The 23,222-nt window shown below is 40.6% G+C and overlaps 1 protein-coding gene across 1 annotated transcript in view; it reads left to right on the top strand.

The window, feature by feature from the left end:
* LOC120515652 (receptor-type tyrosine-protein phosphatase eta-like) overlaps positions 1-23,222 on the top strand; it is a 548,094-nt gene that overhangs the window by 151,569 nt on the left and 373,303 nt on the right. The window contains exon 5 of the mRNA XM_039736870.1: positions 16,624-16,763. Within this exon, the coding sequence (XP_039592804.1) occupies positions 16,624-16,763 (140 nt within the window). The remainder of the gene's footprint in view (positions 1-16,623; positions 16,764-23,222) is intronic.

Genomic DNA, 23,222 nt, shown 5'->3' with positions numbered 1-23,222 from the left:
AACGGGGCGGAGAGAGGTCACGTGGAGGGGCGGGAATTCCGGCGTGGCGCCATCAGGAGGCGACGGGCGGCACTTCCGGTCTTGCGCCAGCGGGCGGACTTCCGTGTGACGTCAGCGGGGGCGGGCTTAAAAGTCATTAATCATTATGATTGACAGCTCTAATTGCGATTTTGACAGAAGCCGCATGCCTATAACTACTATTATTTGTACAAAATCTTAATTTATCTATCCATTCCTAAATAATTAAATGGGCAGGCTATTTCGTATCAGTGCAATACGCTGCTTGTTAAAATGGATGAAATGGTTTTATCATCGAGAGAATGCTAAGAGTGTGCAAAGCAGTAATCAGAGCAAAGGGTGGCTATTTTGAAGAAACTAGAATATAAAACATGTTTTCAGTTATTTCACCTTTTTTGTTAAGTACATAACTCCACATGTGTTCATTCATAGTTTTGATGCCTTCAGTGAGAATCTACCAATGTAAATGGTCATGAAAATAAAGAAAACACATTGAAGGAGGAGGTGTGTCCAAACTTTTGGCCTGTACTGTAGATCGGGATATATATATATATATACATATATATGTATATATATATATATATATATATACACATATATATACCCGCGCTTCGCAGCGGAGAAGTGGTCTGTTAAAGAAGTTATGAAAAAGAAAAGGGAACATTTTAAAAATAACGTAACATGACTGTCAATATACAGTATTTGTTTTGTGAGTGTTACTGAGTGTTGCTGTCATCAAGGATTTGATTATCATTATTTCTTTCAATCAGGTTCGTATTTGTAGGATGTGTTGTGTTCAAGTTACATTCCGTGTTTGTCAATCGTTGTAAAAAATCGTTCTCAAAAACTGAGTTACTAGGAAGCATTGACAGCAACCACAGTACCTCCCATTTTTTCACCTCAACAGACGCTGGTTTATCATTGACCGAAAGCCGCCCGGTGATTTCTGTTATTCCGTATTGGCAGCATTTCATTAAAGGGTGATCTGTTTCAGCAAGGAACTTAGTCCTGTTTGCTGAAAGGATGTTATGGAGGAAAACACTGGAATAGCGCTGTTTGTTCTGAATGTTTATCAGTGATCAGGGACCACAATGATCAGAATATTCCTGCTTCACAAATAACTGATGTCTGTTTTTATTGTAAAACTGAGAAAACCACACACGCGTGTACACAACACAAACACTCAAACTCACAAATCGTGGGTCGTACACACTACTGATTAAGTGTATCTGTCACGGACGATCATTTTTTTCACCCAATAAAGCTTTAGTTCGTCAAAGTTAGAAAGCAGCGCAGTGATTTCTATTATTCCTTATTGGCAGCATTTAATTTAAAGATGATTCACGTCAACAAGGTGAAAGGGTCTCTTATTTTGACAGGACGATCTTTTTTTAAGGCTTAAGCATTTTTGATTAACTTACAAAAGAAAATAGTTATTACTTACCCTCTTTGCTTCAAATTGGCTTTTTAAAAAACCTTTTTGATATAAGTTGTTTATGGCAGTATAAAATCAAAAAAAGTAGTGTTCAAAATTATAATCTACGTATCTAACAGGAAGAGGTGGTGGTAGGAGTAAGATTGCTGACTCACAGTTAAATGATCACTGGTTGGTGTCCGGGGGGCTTCCTTTCTGTTATTTTATTTATTTTTACAAATTGCTTCGAGTAGTAAGAAAGGCGCTATAAAAAGTAAGGAATTCATAACATTATTATTATTATTATTATTATTATTATTATTATTAATTATACGTGTGAATGCGTGATCAAATTCAGCCGCTGCGTAGTGTGGTAGAAACGGAGACACTATGTGCTCGACAATACCACGAGTTCATTGAAATAATTACACAGCAAGGTGCACATGTAATACAAACATAATGTGTATATTATTGAAGTAAAGGTTCATATAAATTAATTATATACAAATTTTAACAAGTTGAGAGATGTCAACTGGTTAAAATGCACGAAATTATACATGTATTGCTTTATAGTCCACATATAGTGTATGTATAATTAAAATAATGATATAAAAATCATATAAAATGGTATAGAATCTGCGTCGTATACGTATTTTGTGTCATATTTCTTCAAAGAAGTTTATAATTAGTTTGCTTTAAAAAATCTTACGGCAAACATGTGAACCGTTGAAAATCGCTGATCTTAATCAATTTGTTTTAACGCATGCTCCGTGCAAAATGCTGTCATACCTGTTAGTAAACACGATGTCCTGATGTCTGCGTTCTAAGGCTGCAGGGATATTAAACGCTATTTACGTTTTACTGGGGTGCTCTGTGATTGAGGGCGGACAGTAAACTTTGTTAAAATGATATCGAAAAATACCAGTCGTCAGTTGTGTTTTCAGTCGTTTTGGCTTGTTTACTGTTCTGTTACCAAAAAATTCTTCAACTGGGCTCATCAACAAAGAAACGTGGATAGTAAGATTTAGTAAAATATCAGTAATAATAATACATTGCTCGACACCCAGTAACACTTTACAAAGACATTTAAAAGACAGCTCGTTAAAATAAATGTAGCAATCCATTGTCATGCTATAAGTGACAGCTTGCTCTTAAACATTTACACAGGTGTCTTTTCCTGGGAATAAAAAAGGGGGGAAAAATCCACGGGAAAGGTTTTGTTGTTGAACTCAAATTTCACCTCCGCCATGTGAGTCATTAAAACTATTGGAATGAAATATAGTTCTATATAAATAAATAAATAAATTTTCTATCACACCCACCCTTTCACCCCTGTACATTGGAGAGGAATCTCATTTTCACAGCAGGTGCAATTATCCTATAAAACACACAGGAGTTCTGTGCACCGTTTTTCATGGGAGATTAAAACTCATCAAATATAAAACTTTTAGCAGCCTGTGGTATTCCTCATCTGTAGTGGTCCATTACAAAATGAACACCAGGCAGTTAAATTGTGCACAGTTTCTTTAATAAGCCTATCAGACAGTCTTTTATAGCACTTTCATAGAGTGTGTCTCTTAATCCCTTCTAGCAGAGGAGACACTTATTTCCACAGCTCCTCTGCTTGTAAATTAATACTTTAATTACAAAACTGTCCACAGTTTATTTAAAGAGATTGAAGGAAGTCTTCTATATCACTTTTTTGTCTACTATGTCCTTACTCATCCACTAATTAAAAAAAATCAAGCTTGCACTGTCTTTTTAAGTATGTCTATGAAAATCGCTGTGAGTAGCCAGAAAAATGCTATATAAATGTAACATTATTATTATTATTATTTAGGTTTTTTAAAATCCAAATAAACCTGATAGGACTTCTTCCAAGATATGTGCCACACTAGGGTACCAACAATGTCAAACTGATTAGGAAATTTGTGATCAGTTTGTTTAAAGTATATTAAGCAAAAAATAACTTTTCATCATCTTCTCATTTCTAATTTGGCATTTCAGGATACAGTACAGTATATAATGCAAACATACATTTAAATTGTAACCGCTGACAATTATTTACTCGTGTGCTTGCATTTTCCATAAAACAGCTTCAATATGTGCACAAAGTATAGGTGATAAAACACACAAATTCTGACATTAGCATGACTGTTGAAGGAAAAACATGTATTAGAAAGTATTCTATGGAGTTTTCATAAATGAATCATTATATACCTTTTGAGGTTTCTTGATATATTTTGTAATCAGGTTTTTATATTTTTTTTTTACTGCCACTTCACAGATCAACAATCCCCAACTTGGTCACTGTCAGAATAAGTCTTTCAACTTTTTTCCTGTATCCATTAATACATTTTCCGGTTTCACTACCCATCTGAAAGAGTTGGCATCAGGTTGGGTGACACTTTTAAATTGTAGTAGTATGAGCGAGCGTCAGTGTGGCAAGCACTAGATTGGCATTTCTTTCCGTCTGATTTTTTGTCTTCTGGCCCAAGCCTGTAAATCTCTTTTGTAAATGGGTGTCTTGGATAGAGGACAGATACTAACAATTTTCAAGGCTATATTAAAACAATACTAAAAGATATTTGTGTATGTGTGTTGTAGTGCCCCATGTTGTAAGTGTTAGATCCATTGAAGAAGTCAACTTAAACAAAGAAAATGTACATTTTGCAGGTTTGTTTGAAGTGTTTTACATTATAACCATATTATTAATTGCTGCGTGAATATAATTTTTTCAAGGGGATGACCTTTACTATTGTCAAAAAGACAAGCAGGGCAACAGGAGGAATATGAAAGTTATTTGTTGAGTTTAGGAGACAAAGGATACTTGTAAGGAAGTTCATGCCAGTGCTATTGGTGTACATTCTGGAATTTATAAAACTGCTGATATTATTTCACAAAGATGTTACTGGCCTGGTTTTATGCTGACATTAAAATGGCTACATTTTCTGATAATTATAATCATTATTTTGAATTAAAAGACTATAATTGTCAGAACAGATTCAATAAAATGTTTTAATATCTCAGTTGCTGTTTGTCGGACTCTTTAATTGACTTGTCCTACAAATGTGTATCAGTGGATATTTGGTACTTCATTTGACAAATAATATTAATTTTTCCAAGTCTCATATATTTCAGATAGATAGATAGATAGAACTTTACTTGTCCTCTAAGGAAAATGTGCTTCTTTTTTAACAGAGGCTGAATGAATAAATAAATTAATATTAATATAATGAAAAAACAGCCAATCCAATAACAATTGTCTAATGTTCATTCTGCAAGCAACAGTTGGGGCTCACAACTCTGACGCAAAAGCTCAGCTGTAGAAGTGAGTGTCCCTTTGAGTGGAGAGGACAATGGGACACAGTAGACTTGAAAGTGATGTAGAAGACTTTCATCAATCTTTTACCATGGATTTCAGATAATATTAGTTATCCAGGGTTCATTTTGAAAGCAGCAGACAGGGTGCACACAAGCCCATGGATCTGCTCCAGCCATGGAAATGAGTGTTGCCTGTAGGGAATAGGATGCAGACACATAGTGGAGAAGATTATATAGAAAACTATATCTACAACCTTTTAAAATGAATTTTACATATTTTTACCTCTCCAGTGTTCATTTTGTAATCAGCAGTCAGAGGGCACACATTTTACTTCTCTACAGCAGCCATGGAAAACGAGCGTCCCGACCAGTGGATGAGACATGCGTTTTCATTCCAATAGTTTTAATGACTCACATGGCGGAGGTGAAATTTGAGTTCAACAACAAAACATTTCCCGTGGATTTTTCCCTTTTTTATTCCCAGGAAAAACACCTGTGTAAATGTTTAAGAGCAAGCTGTCACTTATAGCATGACAATGGATTGCTACATTTATTTTAACGAGCTGTCTTTTAAATGTCTTTGTAAAGTGTTACTAGGTGTCGAGCAATGTATTATTATTACTGATATTTTACTAAATCTTACTATCCACGTTTCTTTGTTGATGAGCCCGTTGAAGAATTTTTGGTAACAGAACAGTAAACACGCCAAAACGACTGAAAACACAACTGACGACTGGTATTTTTCGATATCATTTTAACAAAGTTTACTGTCCGCCCTCAATCACAGAGCACCCCAGTAAAACGTCAATAGCGTTTAATATCCCTGCAGCCTTAGAACGCAGACATCAGGACATCGTGTTTACTAACAGATATGACAGCATTTTGCACGGAGCATGCGTTAAAACAAATTGATTAAGATCAGCGATTTTCAACGGTTCACATGTTCGTCGTAAGATTTTTTAAAGCAAATAATTAAAAACTTCTTTGAAGAAATTTGACACAACATAAGTCTAAGACGCAGATTCTATACCATTTTATAGGATTTTTATATCATTATTTTAATATACATACACTATATGTGGACTATAAAGCAATACATGTATAATTTCGTGCATTTTAACCAGTTGACATCTCTCAACTTGTTAAAAATTTGTATATAATTAATTTATATGAACCTTTACTTCAATAATATACACATTATGTTTGTATTGCATGTGCACCTTGCTGTGTAATTATTTCAATGAACTCGTGGTATTGTCCACATATGTCTCCATATACCCCACTACGCAGCGGCTGAATTTGATCATGCATTCACAGTATAATTAATAATAATAATAATAATAATAATGTTATGAATTCCTTACTTTTATAGCCCTTTCTTACTACTCAAAGCAATTTGTAAAATAAATAAAATAACAGAAAGGGAGCCCCCCGGACACCAACCAGTGATCATTTAACTGTGAGTCAGCAATCTTACTCCTACCACCACCTCTTCCTGTTAGATACGCATTATAATTTTGAACACTACTTTTTTTTATTTTATACTGTCATAAACAAATTATATCAAAAAGGTTTTTAAAAAGCCAATTTGAAGCAAAGAGGGTAAGTAATAACTATTTTCTTTTGTAAGTCAATCAAAATGCTTAAGCCTAAAAAAGATCGCCCTGTCAAAATAAGAGACTCTTTCACCTTGTTGACGTGAATCATCTTTAAATTAAATGCTGCCAATAAGGAATAATAGAAATCACCGCGCTGCTTTCTAACTTTGACAAACTAAAGTTTTATTGGGTGAAAAAAATGATCGTCCGTGACAGATACACTTAATCAGTAGTGTGTACGACCCACGATTTGTGAGTTTGAGTGTTTGTGTTGTGTACGCGTGTGTGTGGTTTTCTCAGTTTTACAATAAAAACAGACATCAGTTATTTGTGAAGCAGGAATATTCTGATCATTCTGGTCCCTGATCACTGATAAACATTCAGAAGAAACAGCTATTCCAGTGTTTTCCTCCATAACATCCTTTCAGCAAACAGGACTAAGTTCCTTGCTGAAACAGATCACCCTTTAATGAAATGCTGCCAATACGGAATAACAGAAATCACCGGGCGGCTTTCGGTCAATGATAAACCAGCGTCTGTTGAGGTGAAAAAATGGGAGGTACTGTGGTTGCTGTCAGTGCTTCCTGGTAACTCAGCTTTTGAGAAGAATCTGTTTTATGGGGTGAAATAATAATCGTCCTTGACAGATACGCTTAATCAGTAGTACGTGCGACCCACGATTTGTGAGTGTGAGTGTGTGTGTGAGCGTGTACGTGCTTGTGTGTGGTTTTGTTAGTTTTACTATAAAAATAGTTAAACATCAGTTATTTGTGATGCGGAATATTCTGGTCATTTTGATCCCTGATCAACATTTAAAGAAACAGAGCAACTCCAGTGTTTTCCTTCATAAAATCCTTTCAGCAAACAGGACTAAGTTCCTTGCTGAAGCAGATCGCCCTTTAATGAAATGCTACCAATACGGAATAACAGATATCACCGGGTGGCTTTCCACCAATGATAAACCAGCGTACCATGAGGTGAAAAAATGGGACGTACTGTGGTTGCGATTAATGCTTTCTGGTAACTCTGCTTTTGAGAAGAATCTGTCATGGGTGGGACAAGAGGGAGCGAGTGAGGCGGGTACAATGAGCCGGGCGGGACGGAGCGAGGCGAAGAGGTGGGTATCTGCGTGAGTGTTTTAAATAATTAAAGGAAAAAAGTGCTTTGAAATCGAGGACCCCAACAAATAGGGCTTACGAAACAAAACGCGACAGACAAGCGTATGCTGCTTGTATAAAATGTGCACAATAATTACAACAGTGTTGAAGCAATGATAAAGCGAAAGGGAGCTGCTAAACATGGGTGGCCGCGTTGTGCCTGCCCATAAATCCCAACCAATGTATATATCTGAACCGATCTATCTGAACCAATATATATATCAGAACGGATGTATCTGAACCGGTGTATATATCTAAACCAATCTATTTTAACCAATATATATATTTAAACCAATGTATATCAACCAATATATATATCTCAACCAATGTATATATTTGAACGGATGTATTCAAACCAATGTATATATATCAGAACGGATGTATCTCAACCAATGTATATATATCAGAACGGATCTATGCAAACCAATTTATATATATCTCAACCAATGTATCTAAACCAATGTATATATCTGACAGGATGTATTAAAACCAATGTATATATTCAAACCAATGTATCTGAACCATATATATATCTGAACCAATGTATATATTTACAATATATATTTACGATATATTTTTTTCCTGAACGGCCCCTCATAATATATATACATATATATATATATATATATATATATATATATATATATATATATATATATATATATATATATAAATATATATATATATATATATATATATATATATATATATATATATATATATATATATATATATATAGAAAACACCAGCTTGGCAGCGAGAAGTAAAAAGAAAAGGAAACATTTTAATAATAACGTAACATGATTGACAATGTAATTGTTTTGTCATTGTCATGAGTGTTGCTGGCCTATATATATATATATATATATATATATATATATATATACACAGACACACACATATATAAACATATATATACACATCATATATATATATACATATACATACATATATACATATACACATGTACAAATATAGACATATACATACACAGTTATATATATATACACACGTACATATATATATATATATATAGCAAAATACCTGCGCTTCGCAGCGGAGAAGTAGTGTGTTAAAGAAGCAATGAAAAATAAAAAGAAACATTTTGAAAATAACGTAACATGATTGTCAATGTAATTGTTTTGTCACTGTTGTGAGTGATGAGTGTTGCTGTCATATATATATATATTGTGATGGACAGCCGGGTCCCATGCCCGGCAGGGACGCCCCAGCTGCTTCTGTTCCGGGGGAGTCGCCATGGGCAGTCCAATACCTCCCCCGGGACGCTTGGTGGCAGCCTCCCTGGCCGACGGTGATTCCCCAACCGCCCAGCAGGGCTCCATGGGAGATGGAGTCCTCCACAGCTTGGTTGGGGCCCGGCATGGCCGCTAGGGGGAGCTGCCTGCTTCCCACAGCCCGGCTGGACGAGCTTTCAGCCCCACCCGAAGTTCAATTAGGACCAGGTGGTTAATCACCTGGAATGCTTCCGGTGGGCTATAAAGGCCCCAGCCACCACCACTCAGAGAGCCAGGGTTGGGAGGAAGAGGACTACGCTTTCGGAGGAGTGGTGGAAGAGAAGGTGGAGAAGTGAGTTTTGTGTGCTTTGTGCTTTTGAGACTGTGTTTGGGCTGTGTGGCACGGGGAAGACGTGTCACACAGCTGAAGAAAAATAAAAGCCTGTGTGTTTTGTACACGTTGCCTCTGCGTGGTCTGTGCCGGGTCGGGCGCTATATAGCGCTTTTACATCTGGCGTAGCCGGCAGTATTCCGGCCGCCCATTTGGACCGGGACCTGCATAAAAATTGTGTGTAACGGCCCGGCACAACACCTGGGGCACGTAGCTCAGCGCAGGAGCGCACACCGCATCGCAGTGCCGAAGCGCCCCGAGGCAGAGAGCGTGCTCTATTGTGAGTACAGCGCTGAGAGCGGCCTTTGACTGCAGCAGGGCACGCCCCGACGAGAGCCGCCACCGAGGCCGGCGCGAGGCACGCGCTGCACGACTTGCCGGCGGACACGCCGCAGCACAGCGCTGAGAGAACGCGCCGCAGCTGCAAGCAAGCCAGCCAGCGCAGCACAGCACAGCACAGCGCAACTGAGGCCGCAAAACCACCTACAGGCACCGCGCCATGGGGAAAAAGAAAGCCGGGCGGACACAGAAGCCAGCCTCCAGACGCCGGCATGCCGCCCGCTTCCACGGGTCACAACCGGAGGTAGGTGACGGGCTCAAGAGGGAAGGGCCACAGGAAGGGTTTTCCGCGTTTGCGCAGCCTACCTCCTGGACCCCGAGGGACGAACCACCTGTTGGTGGGCAGATGGCCTCTGTTCGTGGCGTGACGGCGCAGAGAGCGACGAGGAGAGCGAGGCTGGGCTGTGTCTTCCCTTCGGGCCAGCCAGTCAGCCGGAGGAGCAGAACCGGAGGAGTTTCCCGATCGCGGTGACTCAGCTAGAGGAGCAGGAGCTCCTCCAAACAGGTAAAGGGGAGTGTGTCAGCCGCCCGCCGAGGACAGTTCGCAGGCGGGGTGACGGACCTTCTCCCGAGCCTCTCGGACTCCTTAAACGGACCTGCGGAGGGTCCGCAGGGTCTTGTTGGCTCGCGGTCGGTGGGAGGAAACAAGGGGACTTCAAGTCCAGCCCGACCGAACGCATTAACTTTTCTTGGGCTGTAGAGGAGTTGAAACATGTTCTCCTTCCTCTGCAGTCCTTAGTTAAGGTTTTCAGGTCCTGCAGGAGACGAAGGAGGACTTGACTGGAAGATCGGCGCCGATGGCGGCCGTTGTTAAATGGCTGGAGACACGGGGCGCCAGCCTCCTGCCTGCAGGACACAGCGGTTCAGGTAGGTGAAGCCTGGGCCGAGGAAAGGGGCGGAGCGCAATGGCTGCGGATATGATCAGTGCTGCTTGCCAGGTCGCCCGCCCACTACACAAGACGCCGCCGTGTGGACCGGCGCGTGGCAGAGGAACGTGTGGAGAGGCAGCTGGTGGATGTCGGCTGCCAAACAACCCCGTCCCCTCTGCCTGCACCGGTCTCGCGGTCGTCTAAAGGGGTGCAGGCGGCACAGGGTCTCCTTCTTCCCATAAGGGGACCCAGACCGCCACTGCACCCCAGAGGAAGAGGAGGACCCGGACAAAGAGGTCGGGGATTCCTGACAAGGTGCAGCGTAAGCCCGACAGTGTGACAGTACAGGAGGGCTACACTGCGGAGGGGCTTAACACCTTACAAGCCCTCCCCGGTGTGGTCGAAGGGGCAGGAGTTTCCTGCCTGCTTTCGCTCCCGCAAGGGTCGAGCTGGAGGGGTCGGTTGTGTTATTCCTGTGGTCACGCTGGTCATGTCTGGAGGGGTTGTCCAAGGAGGACGTCCGAGTGGCAGGGACGTAGGGACAGCACCCCAGACCTGTTCATTATGTTTTTACAGGGCAACCATGAAGCCAAGGATGCTGACTCCTGTCCTGGAGAGGACCGGCCCTCGCGGGGCAGGCCGATGAGCCCCACAAGCCTCATCTGAGGGTGGGGAAGTGTGATGGACAGCCGGGTCCCATGCCCGCAGGGACGCCCCAGCTGCTTCTGTTCCGGGGGAGTCGCCATGGGCAGTCCAATACCTCCCCCGGGACGCTTGGTGGCAGCCTCCCTGGCCGACGGTGATTCCCCAACCGCCTCAGGGCTCCATGGGAGATGGAGTCCTCCACAGCTTGGTTGGGGCCCGCATGGCCGCTAGGGGAGCTGCCTGCTTCCCACAGCCCGGCTGGACGAGCTTTCGGCCCCACCCGGAAGTTCAATTAGGACCAGGTGGTTAATCACCTGGAATGCTTCCGGGTGGGCTATAAAAGGCCCCAGCCACCACCACTCAGAGAGCCAGGGTTGGGAGGAAGAGGACTACGCTTGCGGAGGAGTGGTGGAAGAGAAGGTGGAGAAGTGAGTTTTGTGTGCTTTGTGCTTTTGAGACTGTGTTTGGGCTGTGTGGCACGGGGAAGACGTGTCACACAGCTGAAGAAAATAAAAGCCTGTGTGTTTTGTACACGCTTGCCTCTGCGTGGTCTGTGCGGGTCGGGCGCTATATAGCGCTTTTGCAATATATATATATATATATATATATATATATATATATACTGTAATAAACTCAATGCCAAGCAGAAAAAAGGTTTGGGGTTTTCCGGCCCCGTATATTGTCTGCAATCCAGATCTTGAACAAAAACAAATGGATCAAAACAGCAAAACAAACATTTAACTGTGCGACGCCATACTAGGCGTCGTCGGCCATTTTATATGGTAGGAGCCAGAAGTGAAGGAATGCTGGGAAGGAGGCGTGAGGGATGATGGGACTGCTGACGTCAGGGAAGATGGTGGAGGAAGGGCGGAAGTAGACGTACTGCGGTACAGTGCCTCATGGCGGAGCATCTTTACTTTTGGAAAACAAAGGAAAAAGGTTAGTACCCGCCATAAATTTTAAATAGGAGGAATTTTTTAGTTGACAGAATATTATTCCGGAATAAATCAACTCAAACCATAAATAACTATATAACTATAATATTTTGCTCTCCATAAAAATATATCCTGTCTAAATTATACAAGTTAGAAATAAAGTAAACATTAAAAGAACAAACATTCAAATTTCTTTACTCTTATGTAATTTTATATAAAAAATAAACTTACATTTTAAATATCCCAAAAGATTTTGCTCTCCATAAAAATATATCCTGTCAAAATTATACAAATTCAAATATGAACATGCTGCATAACAAAACCTGGAAATATAAATAAAATGTGTTCCTTTCAGCAATAACAAATGAAATCATTCAGTTGTCTTTGCTCATATGTCATTTTAGAGCTGGACGCCTGGCATCTTTTTGGCCACAAGTTCGTTTCTGTTTGGTGTGAGGTTCTGTGTTGTGGAGATTCTCAGGATGGACTGCAGGTGCTCATCAGTGAGGCGACTCCTGTGTGCTGTTTTGTTAGTCTTCATGACTGAGAAGAGCTTCTCACACAGATATGTGCTACCAAACATGCACAAGGTTCGAGCCGCATGTAGACGGAGCTAGAGCATTTCTGCAGGAATGGAGTGAATAAACTGTGCGGGCCCTGCAGTATCGTACTTTGCCTTCAGTGTGCCATTACACTGCAGCTCAATCACCTCCATCTGAATCTGCACAGGTGCACTTTCCACATCGACAGCAAATGGGTTGCGAAACAACTCAAAATTCTTTTTTTGTTCTTCAAAGTCACCAAAGCGCCGTGCGAACTCAGTGCGCAGTGCGCTCAATTTATCAGCAAAGTGCGTATTTGGGAACACCGTTGTGCCGACTTGCTTCGACATTACTTGGCAACAGGGAAATTGGGGCAAGTTGCACTGGTGCATTTGTGTCTCCCATAAAAGTAGCTTCACTTGAAATCACTTTGTGATTTTGCACAGGTAAAAACGTCTGCTGAAGTGTCAGATTCTTCTTTCACTCTTCTGCTTTCTGTATCTTGTGCATTGCATTCAGGTCTTTCAGGTTATCTTGAAGTTTTTTCTCATAGTGCCGTCTCAGATTAAATTCTGTAATTACAGCCACATTAGCTCCACAAATGAGACACACGGGTTTACTGGCAATGTCAGTAAACATACACTCAGCCTCCCATCCGTTTTTAAAGGCTCTATTTTCAGAATCAACTTTTCTCTCCAGCATCGTGTGAGCTAGCTTCGCAATAACTTGCAGCATCATAAGCTAGACTTGATTGACGCGGTAAGTGTTCGGCAAGGCAGTTGAAGCGCTGCATTATGGGATCTGTAGTTTATTGTATTACCAGCGCTTCATATCCCCGGGCCATTAATAACAATAATATATAAAATAATCTCGGGCGGATATAATTACACGCCGGGCGGATGTGGCCTGGGCCTTGAGTTTGACACATATGGACTAAATAGAACTTGAAAAGATATATTTTTCAAATGTGATCGCAATTCAGATCGAGTTGACGCGCACTACAGTACATCGAGCCCACGTGCTATTGTGGTTTTGCCTGAGTGCCTCAATAAGTCATCCTCCCCTCGCTGTTACTTTTTTACCGTTCATCTAATAAATACACAGAGTATGGCTTTACCAAAACAATCGTTGATCGCGAATAAAGTATCCATTATTCATAAAGCTTCAATTGGTGATCTGTCTTTCTGCGTTAACCGCATATTTTTTCATACGTTTCAAACCAAGGGGATGCAAGGCTAAAATGTATCAGGAAGCGCGCGTACATACTCAGTGCATCCCCTCTCGGGAATCGAACCTCGGACGTCGGCGCTATAGGCGAAGCCTCTACTATTGGGCCACGGCGTGTGGTTTGTCTATTTGAGCGTAGCAGTGTAATTCAGTTTTTGTTCAGCACTCTTTGGAACTGTTGCTTTTTGTCTGCGCACTGTGTCAGTTCACGTGAGCCGCTGAATATGGTTTTATTTGTCACTCGCTTGCTTCTAATTGTTTTCCTGCCTTCTTAATTATATAATGCATGTTTTCTTCAGCGGTTTTTGGAGCTCTTCCTGGTTTTCTACGTACTGCGTGATTACGTCGGCGGCGTGATGATGTCACATGAAACTCCGCCCCCACGGCTCTCGTGCTCAACTCCATTACAGTAAATTGAGAAAAATAGCTTCTAGTTATGACCATTACGCGTAGAATTTCGAAATGAAACCTACCCAACTTTTGTAAGTAAGCTGTAACGAATGAGCCTGCCAAATTTCAGCCTTCTACCTACACGGGAAGTTGGAGAATTAGTGATGAGTGAGTGAGTGAGTGAGTGAGTGAGTGAGTCAGTCAGTCAGTCAGTCAGTCAGTCAGTCAGTCAGTGAGGGCTTTGCCTTTTATTAGTATAGATAAGTTGATTGGACTGATCTAAGTAACTATAGGACATTACGCTGAACATGCATCACAGGTAAATTAATGGAAGAAATTATAAACAGAAGATCAAGCTTCATGATATAGAAAGTGAAGAGTCCACTATGACTTCTAAAGGTCCATCTTATAAGATCTGCCTTTACGATTGAAACCTTCTATAGTGTATTCAGATCTAATATTGTTATGTTTAATACATTATATCTATTTGCATTAAAGTTAACTTTCTACTAATCTACCTAAGCCTATATTCTGTCCTGGTACCTCTGTAATGACTCAACTGATCCCGCGTTATCTGTCATTCCACCCAGTTTGGTATCAACTGCAAACTATCAGCATGGTATTTATGTTATCTAGATTATGTACAGTTAGTATATTAAATAGATGCAGCTCCTGAGGGACACCAAGTTTAGCACCTAATTCAGAAAAAGTGCCTTGCACCATAACTTTTTATTCTGATGTTTAAGCCAGTTTTTCACCCATCCACCCACTGCACCTTGAATTTCCACTTCTCTCAGTTTGACCATTAGCCAGTCTTCATTTTTTATGTCCAGGCAGTACACAGAGTCAATTACAAAGTCCAATATGATATTAGATGATACAGTGGAATACACATCAAGGATCATAATACATAAGCTACATAATGCACTTGTGAGGACTCATCTGGAATACTGTGTGTACTTTTGTTGTCCTTTTACAAAACAAAACATAGCAACATTGTCAAGGTTTCACCAGGGCTCCACCCCTGGTCTCTGCTTTCAGCTTTTACATTTCAGAAAACATTTATTGGTTTTTTAATTATTTTGGTAAGCATATTTGCATTTTTTAATTATGTCCTTACTTTTGTATCTTAAGCCTAAGGGGGCAGGACCCCTGGTGCTACAGTTATGGCTGCCTCTGGCCTATACAAATGCTTGAGATGCCTCAGCACAGTACCAATGCTTCATCTCCTGCTTGCATTGTTTGGGTATACCTTTCAGGTTTTCCAGATTTTGGAGATTTTTAATTATTTAGTGTTAAGAGTTTTTTGTTCTGACTTTTGGATTTGATGATCATTTTTCGGATTTAGGTATTTGTTTTGACTTTTTGGAGATGATATTTAGTTAATAACCTTGACTTTTTTTTTAAATATAATTCCTTGTTTTGCTCCTTTGAATCTTTTTGTTAATAAACTGTTATATTCTAAGACCTACTGTTTTTGTACAGTTCACCCGTCTCTTTTGGAATTTATAGATCTTGGCTTTATTTGATTGTACAGGCTCATGTCATGGTGGGGTTTCATATGTATTTTTTTCTTTCCATGTCTATTTTTGGAATTCTCTTTTTTCCATCAGAGGTTTTGGACAATACAGAATTCATTTCTGCGTTTGAATTTAAAGTGGGATTAATGTTGGGTAATGTTGATTTTAGTTTGTGTCTCTTCCAACACCATTTTGTTTTTAATGGTAGCCGCTGTATTCTAGGATCTTTGTATTCTGTCTGCAGGGTGGTGGTCACGACCTGTGACATCATCAGGTCAACAATATAAAGGTCAGCACTGTTCACTTCCTGGCATCTAATTTGGTTACAAACAAAAGACTTGTTTGTTGGTGTGTGGTTTTGTGGGTTATTTTCTAGTACTAAGAATGTTTGCTTTATTTTCTGACTTTGACTTATTTCTTTGTGTTTCTTAGCTTTGTTGTAAAATAGGATATACTTTTGGTTGTTGAATGTAGACTTGGATCACATTTTCTATTTTTCATCTTCTGGTTACTGTTTTTTCTGTGCGTCTGTTTCATCACAGACATAACAACACCTCACCTGCATTTAAGTTTCAGGGCCAGAGCTCTTATTGGGATTCAGCCTTTTTGATATTTATGTGGACAAAACAAAAGAAAAGTGGAAGTCTAGGCAAGAGCAACTAGGCTCATTCCAGTTATGACCAAAATTTCATAAAGGTGAACGTTTTTAGTTTCAGTGTAGTGTAGTGTAGATTAAGAGGCAGCATAATTCTGTTGTTGAAAATCATAGCATGGTGGGTTCCGTATGTTACTTTAAAATAAATTCTTGAACAAGAGCATATGGACAAAGATAGATTATACATAAACATTTTACTTTATATTTTTAGAGAAAATTAGGTAGCTTGTTGGAGTGATTGGCTTCTTCTCTTCAAAATTGTTCTAATAATATTTCAGTCCATGAGGAACTGATTATTCAAATTATATTTTTAAATGTTTAATTATATTTAAATGTTAAATTTAAATTATCTTTGTTTTCATAGGATTGCAGTTGCAGCATTTACCAAACTGAACTTTGGCCTGGAAAGTAGAGTGTCTACAGGATCTCAGCTAATTAATATTGTGGATTCTATATTTTCAATCACCAAATTTTCTGAACCAGTCAATTCAAATATCATTTATGGTAAGTGTTTTATCCATGATACAGCCTCTTATATGGGTATTAAATCACCAATCGTATGTTTAATCTTTCATTACTCCCTTACAGTTGTACAGTAGTGTTGATGTTCTTCACCATTGCTTGGTCATAGGATGCTTTCAAACTTCCATCACTTTAAAAGATTTAAAACATACATAATAAAGCCTACAGACATTGATTATTAGAAATGATTTTGAAAGTTCATCTTGTACAACCCCATCCTCATATCACATGATCTGTATGTCTCTGCTCTTTATTGTATTGTTAATAAAGAAACTGAGGATTGTGTGTGTTTTTTTTTTTTTTTTTTTTTTAAAAAAAACAAAAATAAGGAAATCCTATAATCCAGTAAGAATCTGTCTCAAAAAATGAGACACTATGTATGCAAACTATTTTCTCCTAAATTGTAATTTAAATATTTAAATATAATTATGGTGGTCTAATAGGTAGAACATAAAGTCTGCATCTTGGGTTTCAATCCAATGTACAGCCGTTTTAGTAAGAGTTGTTTCTGGATATTCGGTTTTCTACCCACATCCTCAAAGACAAATGTATTAATTGCAGATTCCAAATTGGAGCCTGTTTAATAATAAAAACTATTTATATTGTCATGAAAGACTATTCACTAGCCTTCTAGGTTCTTTCTTAGTGGTGAAAAAAAACTCAAACTCTACCTGATAAAAGGGCTGTGGACATTTTTCACATTGCTTGCCATTGTACAGCTTTGGTCACTATTACCTTGAATTCTAGAATTAACTTTTTTATCTTCATTGTGTGTGAAAACATGAGATAAAAAAAAATTCTGTGACATCACTACAAAGTACGACAGGTAACTACTATATAATTAAATATCATTTTGGGTGGACTATTTCTTTAACCATGCTTTACATGCACATCACATAATACGCACCTCTGGGAAACTCAGCGATGTGAGACTTGTCCACCATGAGTACTTTTAGTTTACATTCCTTTCTTAAACCAATGGAGATATCCATGTACATTGAGAGTTGTTTCTTCTTAATGCATTGTGGAAGCAAATAAGAAAGCAGAGAGCCTTTATTTAGTTTAGAAACTTACTACTCACCCATTTGGAAATACTGCTAAGATATTGGCTCAGAGTGCGAAAAGCATCAGTGTTATCAGGTGCTATAGATAAATAAAGCTGTATGTCACATGCATAGCTGTGGTAGTTCACCTTGTGTTTTTAGATTTAGATTTTTAGATTTTAAATTTGACCTAATGAAAGCATGTAGATTGAAAACAGCAGTGGACCCAGAATAGTTCCTTGTAGTATACCATATACGATATTATGCATCTCCGAGGTACAGTCACTACAACTAAAAAAGAAACCCAAATGGGAGGACACAATATTGCCAGTGTCCACTAGGGGTGCTAAACACAGTCTTTTCCTGTTAAAAGAGCTTGCCACTACCCTTTTGTCATGTCAAGGGTGGTCGGATACTGAGCTTTACCAAGCCACTCAAGGAGTTCTTCCAGTCGTCGAAGCAAAAGACTTGCTTAAGCCAAATGAATTTATTGCAAATGTGGCAATGGCCAGAAGTCTTAGGGATCAATATGATGGGACAAGACCAGGGACTAAAAATGTCCTTTGTATCACCTACGTCTAGCATCCGCATGATCTTGAGCTCCACTTCTGTACACTTTGTCTCTGGGAGTCTGTATGGGCATTCTCGGAGGATAACCCCAGGCTCCGTTATGATGTCATGCACAATTAGGGAGGTCCTGCCAGGTTGTTTGTTCACCGCCATAGCAGAAGATAAGATAGCTGCTTCAAGCTTTTGTCATTGTTGAGCCCATCAAAATAGGGCCAAAATTAAGGGATTTTCCCAGAGAAAAGGAAGAATGGGGCTGAGCTGAGTAGGGGGTCAGACTCCCTTGCCTTCCATGGCTTCCTTGGGTTTACATGGTATACTCATTCAGCTGGATGAGGATTTTTTTCACCAAATAATCAACGAGCCCTTCTCTGTTCTTAACTTCTGTGACGCTAGAGGGCGCTGTCGCTCCTCAAACCCCACAGACAAATGTCCAAGACACCAAGTAAAAGTACCAGAAAGATTTTAATTTCTTTTCTTCTTAATAAATTGTGCCTTCAAAGCACCACCACCACAATACACAAATCAATAATACATTAATTAAATATCCTCCTCTCCTCCCAGCAGCTCTTTCACACTTCCTCCCAACTCTGGCTCTCTTGCTGGGTCTCAACCAGTCCTTTAAATAGTCCTTGACCCAGAAGTGCTCCTGTCCTTCTGTCCATGTGATTCAACAGCACATCCGGGTTAGATGTAGACTTGTATTTTTCTTCAGCTCGGAAGTACTTCTCTTCTTCCGTCCCTGTGAATTGGGAGTACTTCCGGGCTATTGGGGAAATAAAAATCCCCACGTCTCCCTGCAGCATCACACGGTGGCACCCACAGTAACCAGCAGGGTTGTGAAGCCAAACTCCATCTCCCATGATGCCCTGCGGGAATCCGGGGCACCTCTATGCTGCAGAGAAGATGCCATCAAGTGTCCTGGATGTGTCAGCCGGGATGAGCTGCTGGCCATCCATCACACTTCATAAGGGCCTTACCAATGTGCCAAAAGTTTAGAATGCGAGGTGGGAATGAGCACCAAAGCACAGTCTCCGGGCTGAACATACTGAGGTTAATTCCACGATTGTAACAGCAGGCCTGAAATGATTGCGCCTGTTCCATATTCTGTTTTAGTATGGGTCTAATTTTATTTAATCGATTGCGTAACTGCACAAGATATTGCAAAATATTTGTGGCTAGGAGGGCCTCTTTCTCCCAACCTTCTTTTAAGATATGCAATAGTCCCCGGAGCTGCCACCCTTATAGTAATTCAGTGGGGGAGAAGTCCGCAGAGGCTTGGGGGACCTCCCAGTATGCATATAAGACAAGGAGTATAACTGGTCCCAGTTCCTTCAGTCCTCTCTGAACACCTTGCAAAGCATTTGTTTGAACATTTGGTTCAGCTGAATTTACTAAACCATCAGTTTGAGGATGGCACACTGAGGTTTTAAGGTGCTTAATCTAGAGTTACTTGTCAACTTTCCTGAACGTCTCCAAGGTGAAGGGAGTTCTTTGGTCTGTTAAGACTGCTTTAGGGATGCCAACACGTGCAAACTTCCCTATCAGTTCCAATGCAATATTTTTGGAACTGGCTAATCTCAAGGGAATAGCCAATGGATATTGAGTAGTGTAATCTACGAGGACTAAAATATAATTGTGTTGTCTAGGTGAGGGTTCAAGGGGAACCTATAATATTAACCCCTATGTGCTCAAATGGTATGTTGATGAGTGGTGTGGGGACAAACAAAGCTTGGTCATTCCAAGGAATCTTCATTAATTGATATTCTGGACACTAAGCGCAAAAACGACAGACCTCCTCACTAATCTCTGGCCAAAAGAAATGGAGCTTGATGCACTAACTCACAAACCTGCCACCTTCAGGTTTTTGGGACAAGCAACAACGTTCTGACTCTCATGTTCAGGTACTCTATATAATAAATTATTGTTAAGAACAATTGGTACATTGAAGATGTAAAGAGGAGGAGTGGATTCATGGCAACCTCATTGGGCAGTGTCAACAACAGCGGTGTCTCAAACTCTGTCTCAGTGGTGGCATCAGCTCAAGTTGGCATGACATTGACTGCATCACCTTGGGTTGCCACATAATCACTCTCCTGTGCTGACTGAGAGCATTACATGGAGACAGCTTGAGACAGATTTTCACCATCTGTGTCAAGGCCCAGAGTTTTCACAGGGGTGATCAGTGCTTCACTGCTTTTGCTGTACAAGCATTCCTGCCCAAGTATCAATGCGTAAGTGGATTTTGCATAACCACCACTTTGAGCATGCGGTCTACATCTTCACAGCTGATGGCACATGAAGCAGACCTCTACCTACAGGTTTCTCCATGGATACAGGTTAGACTGATCAAATTGGTATTCCACTGTTGTGGGAGCACATAATGGCAAGCAATAATGGGGACTTTGCTGCCGGTAACCATAAATTTGGAGGTCCTATGCCCATTAACCACCACTACCTGGGTAAAGGGAAGGAAAAAGGGATTGATAAGTGCACAATACCTTTCTCTTTACACCCAACTGCAGTTGATCGGTTCAACGGTGTGAGGGCAGTTGGATATGAGGTTCCCAACTCCCGCACACTTGAAACAGTGCCAGGGTGTCATCTGCAGGCTCTTGAGTCGCAACAGGTGAGTAGACACTTTCCTTCAATGAGAGGCAGGCAGCAGACCATTCTGCTCGTTCGATTTGCGAGGCCTCTCTGTGCTGCTCAAGGGTTGCTATGAGGGCCTCCATGTTAGGGTGTTGCCACCAGACCGCCTGGATGAGAAACTTAGGGAGGGCATTCATTAATATGTTGCATGCCACACTCTCGACTATTATCATGGCATCATGCAAATCAAGACTCAGCCATGGCCTTTCTTAAACCCATATCTCAAAGGCTTGGAAGTCAGACGGCTGCATTGCATTGGGATGCTATTCCCGACATGACCTCACCTGCTAGTTCTGGGATATGCCATACCTCAGAAACACCTTGGCTTTCAGGCATTCATTATTAGCAGCAGTTGGGTCATAATAAGCCCACTTCAAATCTCCCATCTGAAACAGCGCCAGTATGTGCACCCACTCCACATTCACCCAGTGGTGACCAACAGCTATATGTCTGAAGATAAGAAAGTATACTTTGATATTGTTTCTAAGTCTCAATGGTACCAATACCTGGGACAGCGCATGTGAGCACTCCTGTTGGAGTGCCAAACAACCTTGGGCGTACACCTCTGCCTTGGTGAGCGGAGTCTGGAGTTCTCCTACCAGAACCCTCAGGAAGTGCATTGGGGTGTTCACAGTCTTTCCAGTGGTGACTAGGTCCTGCTGTAAACTATTTTTCCCAGCAAAGTCCTGCCTACTATGCCACTATAAAAGAGGGAGGAAGGGTGAAGTCATTAAACCACAGCACCAGCTCCCGGTTTGGGGGCTGTTACCATCACCTGAGCCCTTAAGGTGTCCCTTACATGCATGTGCATAACAACATACACACTTTAGTCTGAACACACAATGGGATGACTATAAAGCAAGAAATTTCAAAAGAAAGAAAAGTTCAGACTTGGCTGTCACAGTCATAGTGAGTCATTATGCAAATGTATTGCTGCTGTTATGAAGGACCCCCAGTTACGTTTCTTGACACACTTTTTCTGAATAATTTGTTGGGTGAAAGTCCTCAGTGTTAGTGTGTCAGAGAACATGTGCAGCATTAATTCTCTCCTTCGCTACGATTTTCAAGGGGTCCAGAGTGTGTTCTATAACTGAGCTTACCCTTTTAATTAGCCTGTTGATTGGCTGGGCCTCTCTTACATTTACATTTATTTGCTTGGCAGATGCTTTTATCCAAAGCGATTTTCAAAAGAGGTAAACATAATCGAGTAACATTAGGCTAGGGAATGTTTGTTCAGTAAGTGTTGTAGGACAGGTAACAAAAGTCAAATGAAAAGATGTAATAACTAATGCATTTACAAACACAGACTAACATTCAGTAAAGCAATTAAACTTAATGTAACAATAAATCAATCAACAGTATGAAAGATCACAGAGCAAAGTTTTTTTCCCCCAATCAATTAGACAGATATTCACAGAACACATGGGTTTTCAATTGCTTCTTACATACAGTGAAGGTGTGAGCACTTCTGATGGAGCTAGGAACTACACAGGAAGAGAGTCTGGATTGAAACTTGATACCACACAGAAGCAGAATCACCAGACACTGTTCTCTGGCAGATCTGATTGGACGAGAAGAATCATTGCACCTCACATCTATCTTCATATACACTGGTGCTGACCCAATGAATAGTCTGTAGGCAAGAATTTAGAGAGTTGAACTTAATGTGTTCTGCTAAGGGAGCCAATGTAGCGACTTGAAGAGAGGAGTGACATGTGCCTGTCTCGGCTGCTTAAATTCAAGATGGGCTGCTGCATTCTGGATCATCTGCACCAGCTTGATAGAATTGTCCTTGTGGGTATCACTGTTTCAACACAGAAGTTACACAGTCTGTGATGCAGTGACAGAGTCCGTTAATATTGTCCTCATTTGACTTGCACATCATTTCCCAATCTATCATTTGGAAGCAGTCATTCAGAGCCATTTCACTCTCCAGGCTCCATTTCCTCATTTTTGTGGCGAGAACAGGTTGCCATCTAATAACAGGCTTGTAGATGAGAATAAAATGAATCCGGTGGTAGTCAGATTTTCCTAAAGGAGCAAGTAGATTACACTTAAAGACATCTTCAACATTTGAATACAGCAGGTCCAGCTTGTTATTTGCTTGAGTAAAACCGGAATCAAACTGATAGAAATTTGTCATCATTTGTTCCAAAGTCACATGGTTGAAGTCGCCCCA

Source organism: Polypterus senegalus, chromosome 1 (assembly GCF_016835505.1).
Source record: "Polypterus senegalus isolate Bchr_013 chromosome 1, ASM1683550v1, whole genome shotgun sequence".
Classification (NCBI taxonomy): Eukaryota; Metazoa; Chordata; class Cladistia; order Polypteriformes; family Polypteridae; genus Polypterus; species Polypterus senegalus.
This window is presented reverse-complemented; position numbering and strand designations above follow the sequence as displayed.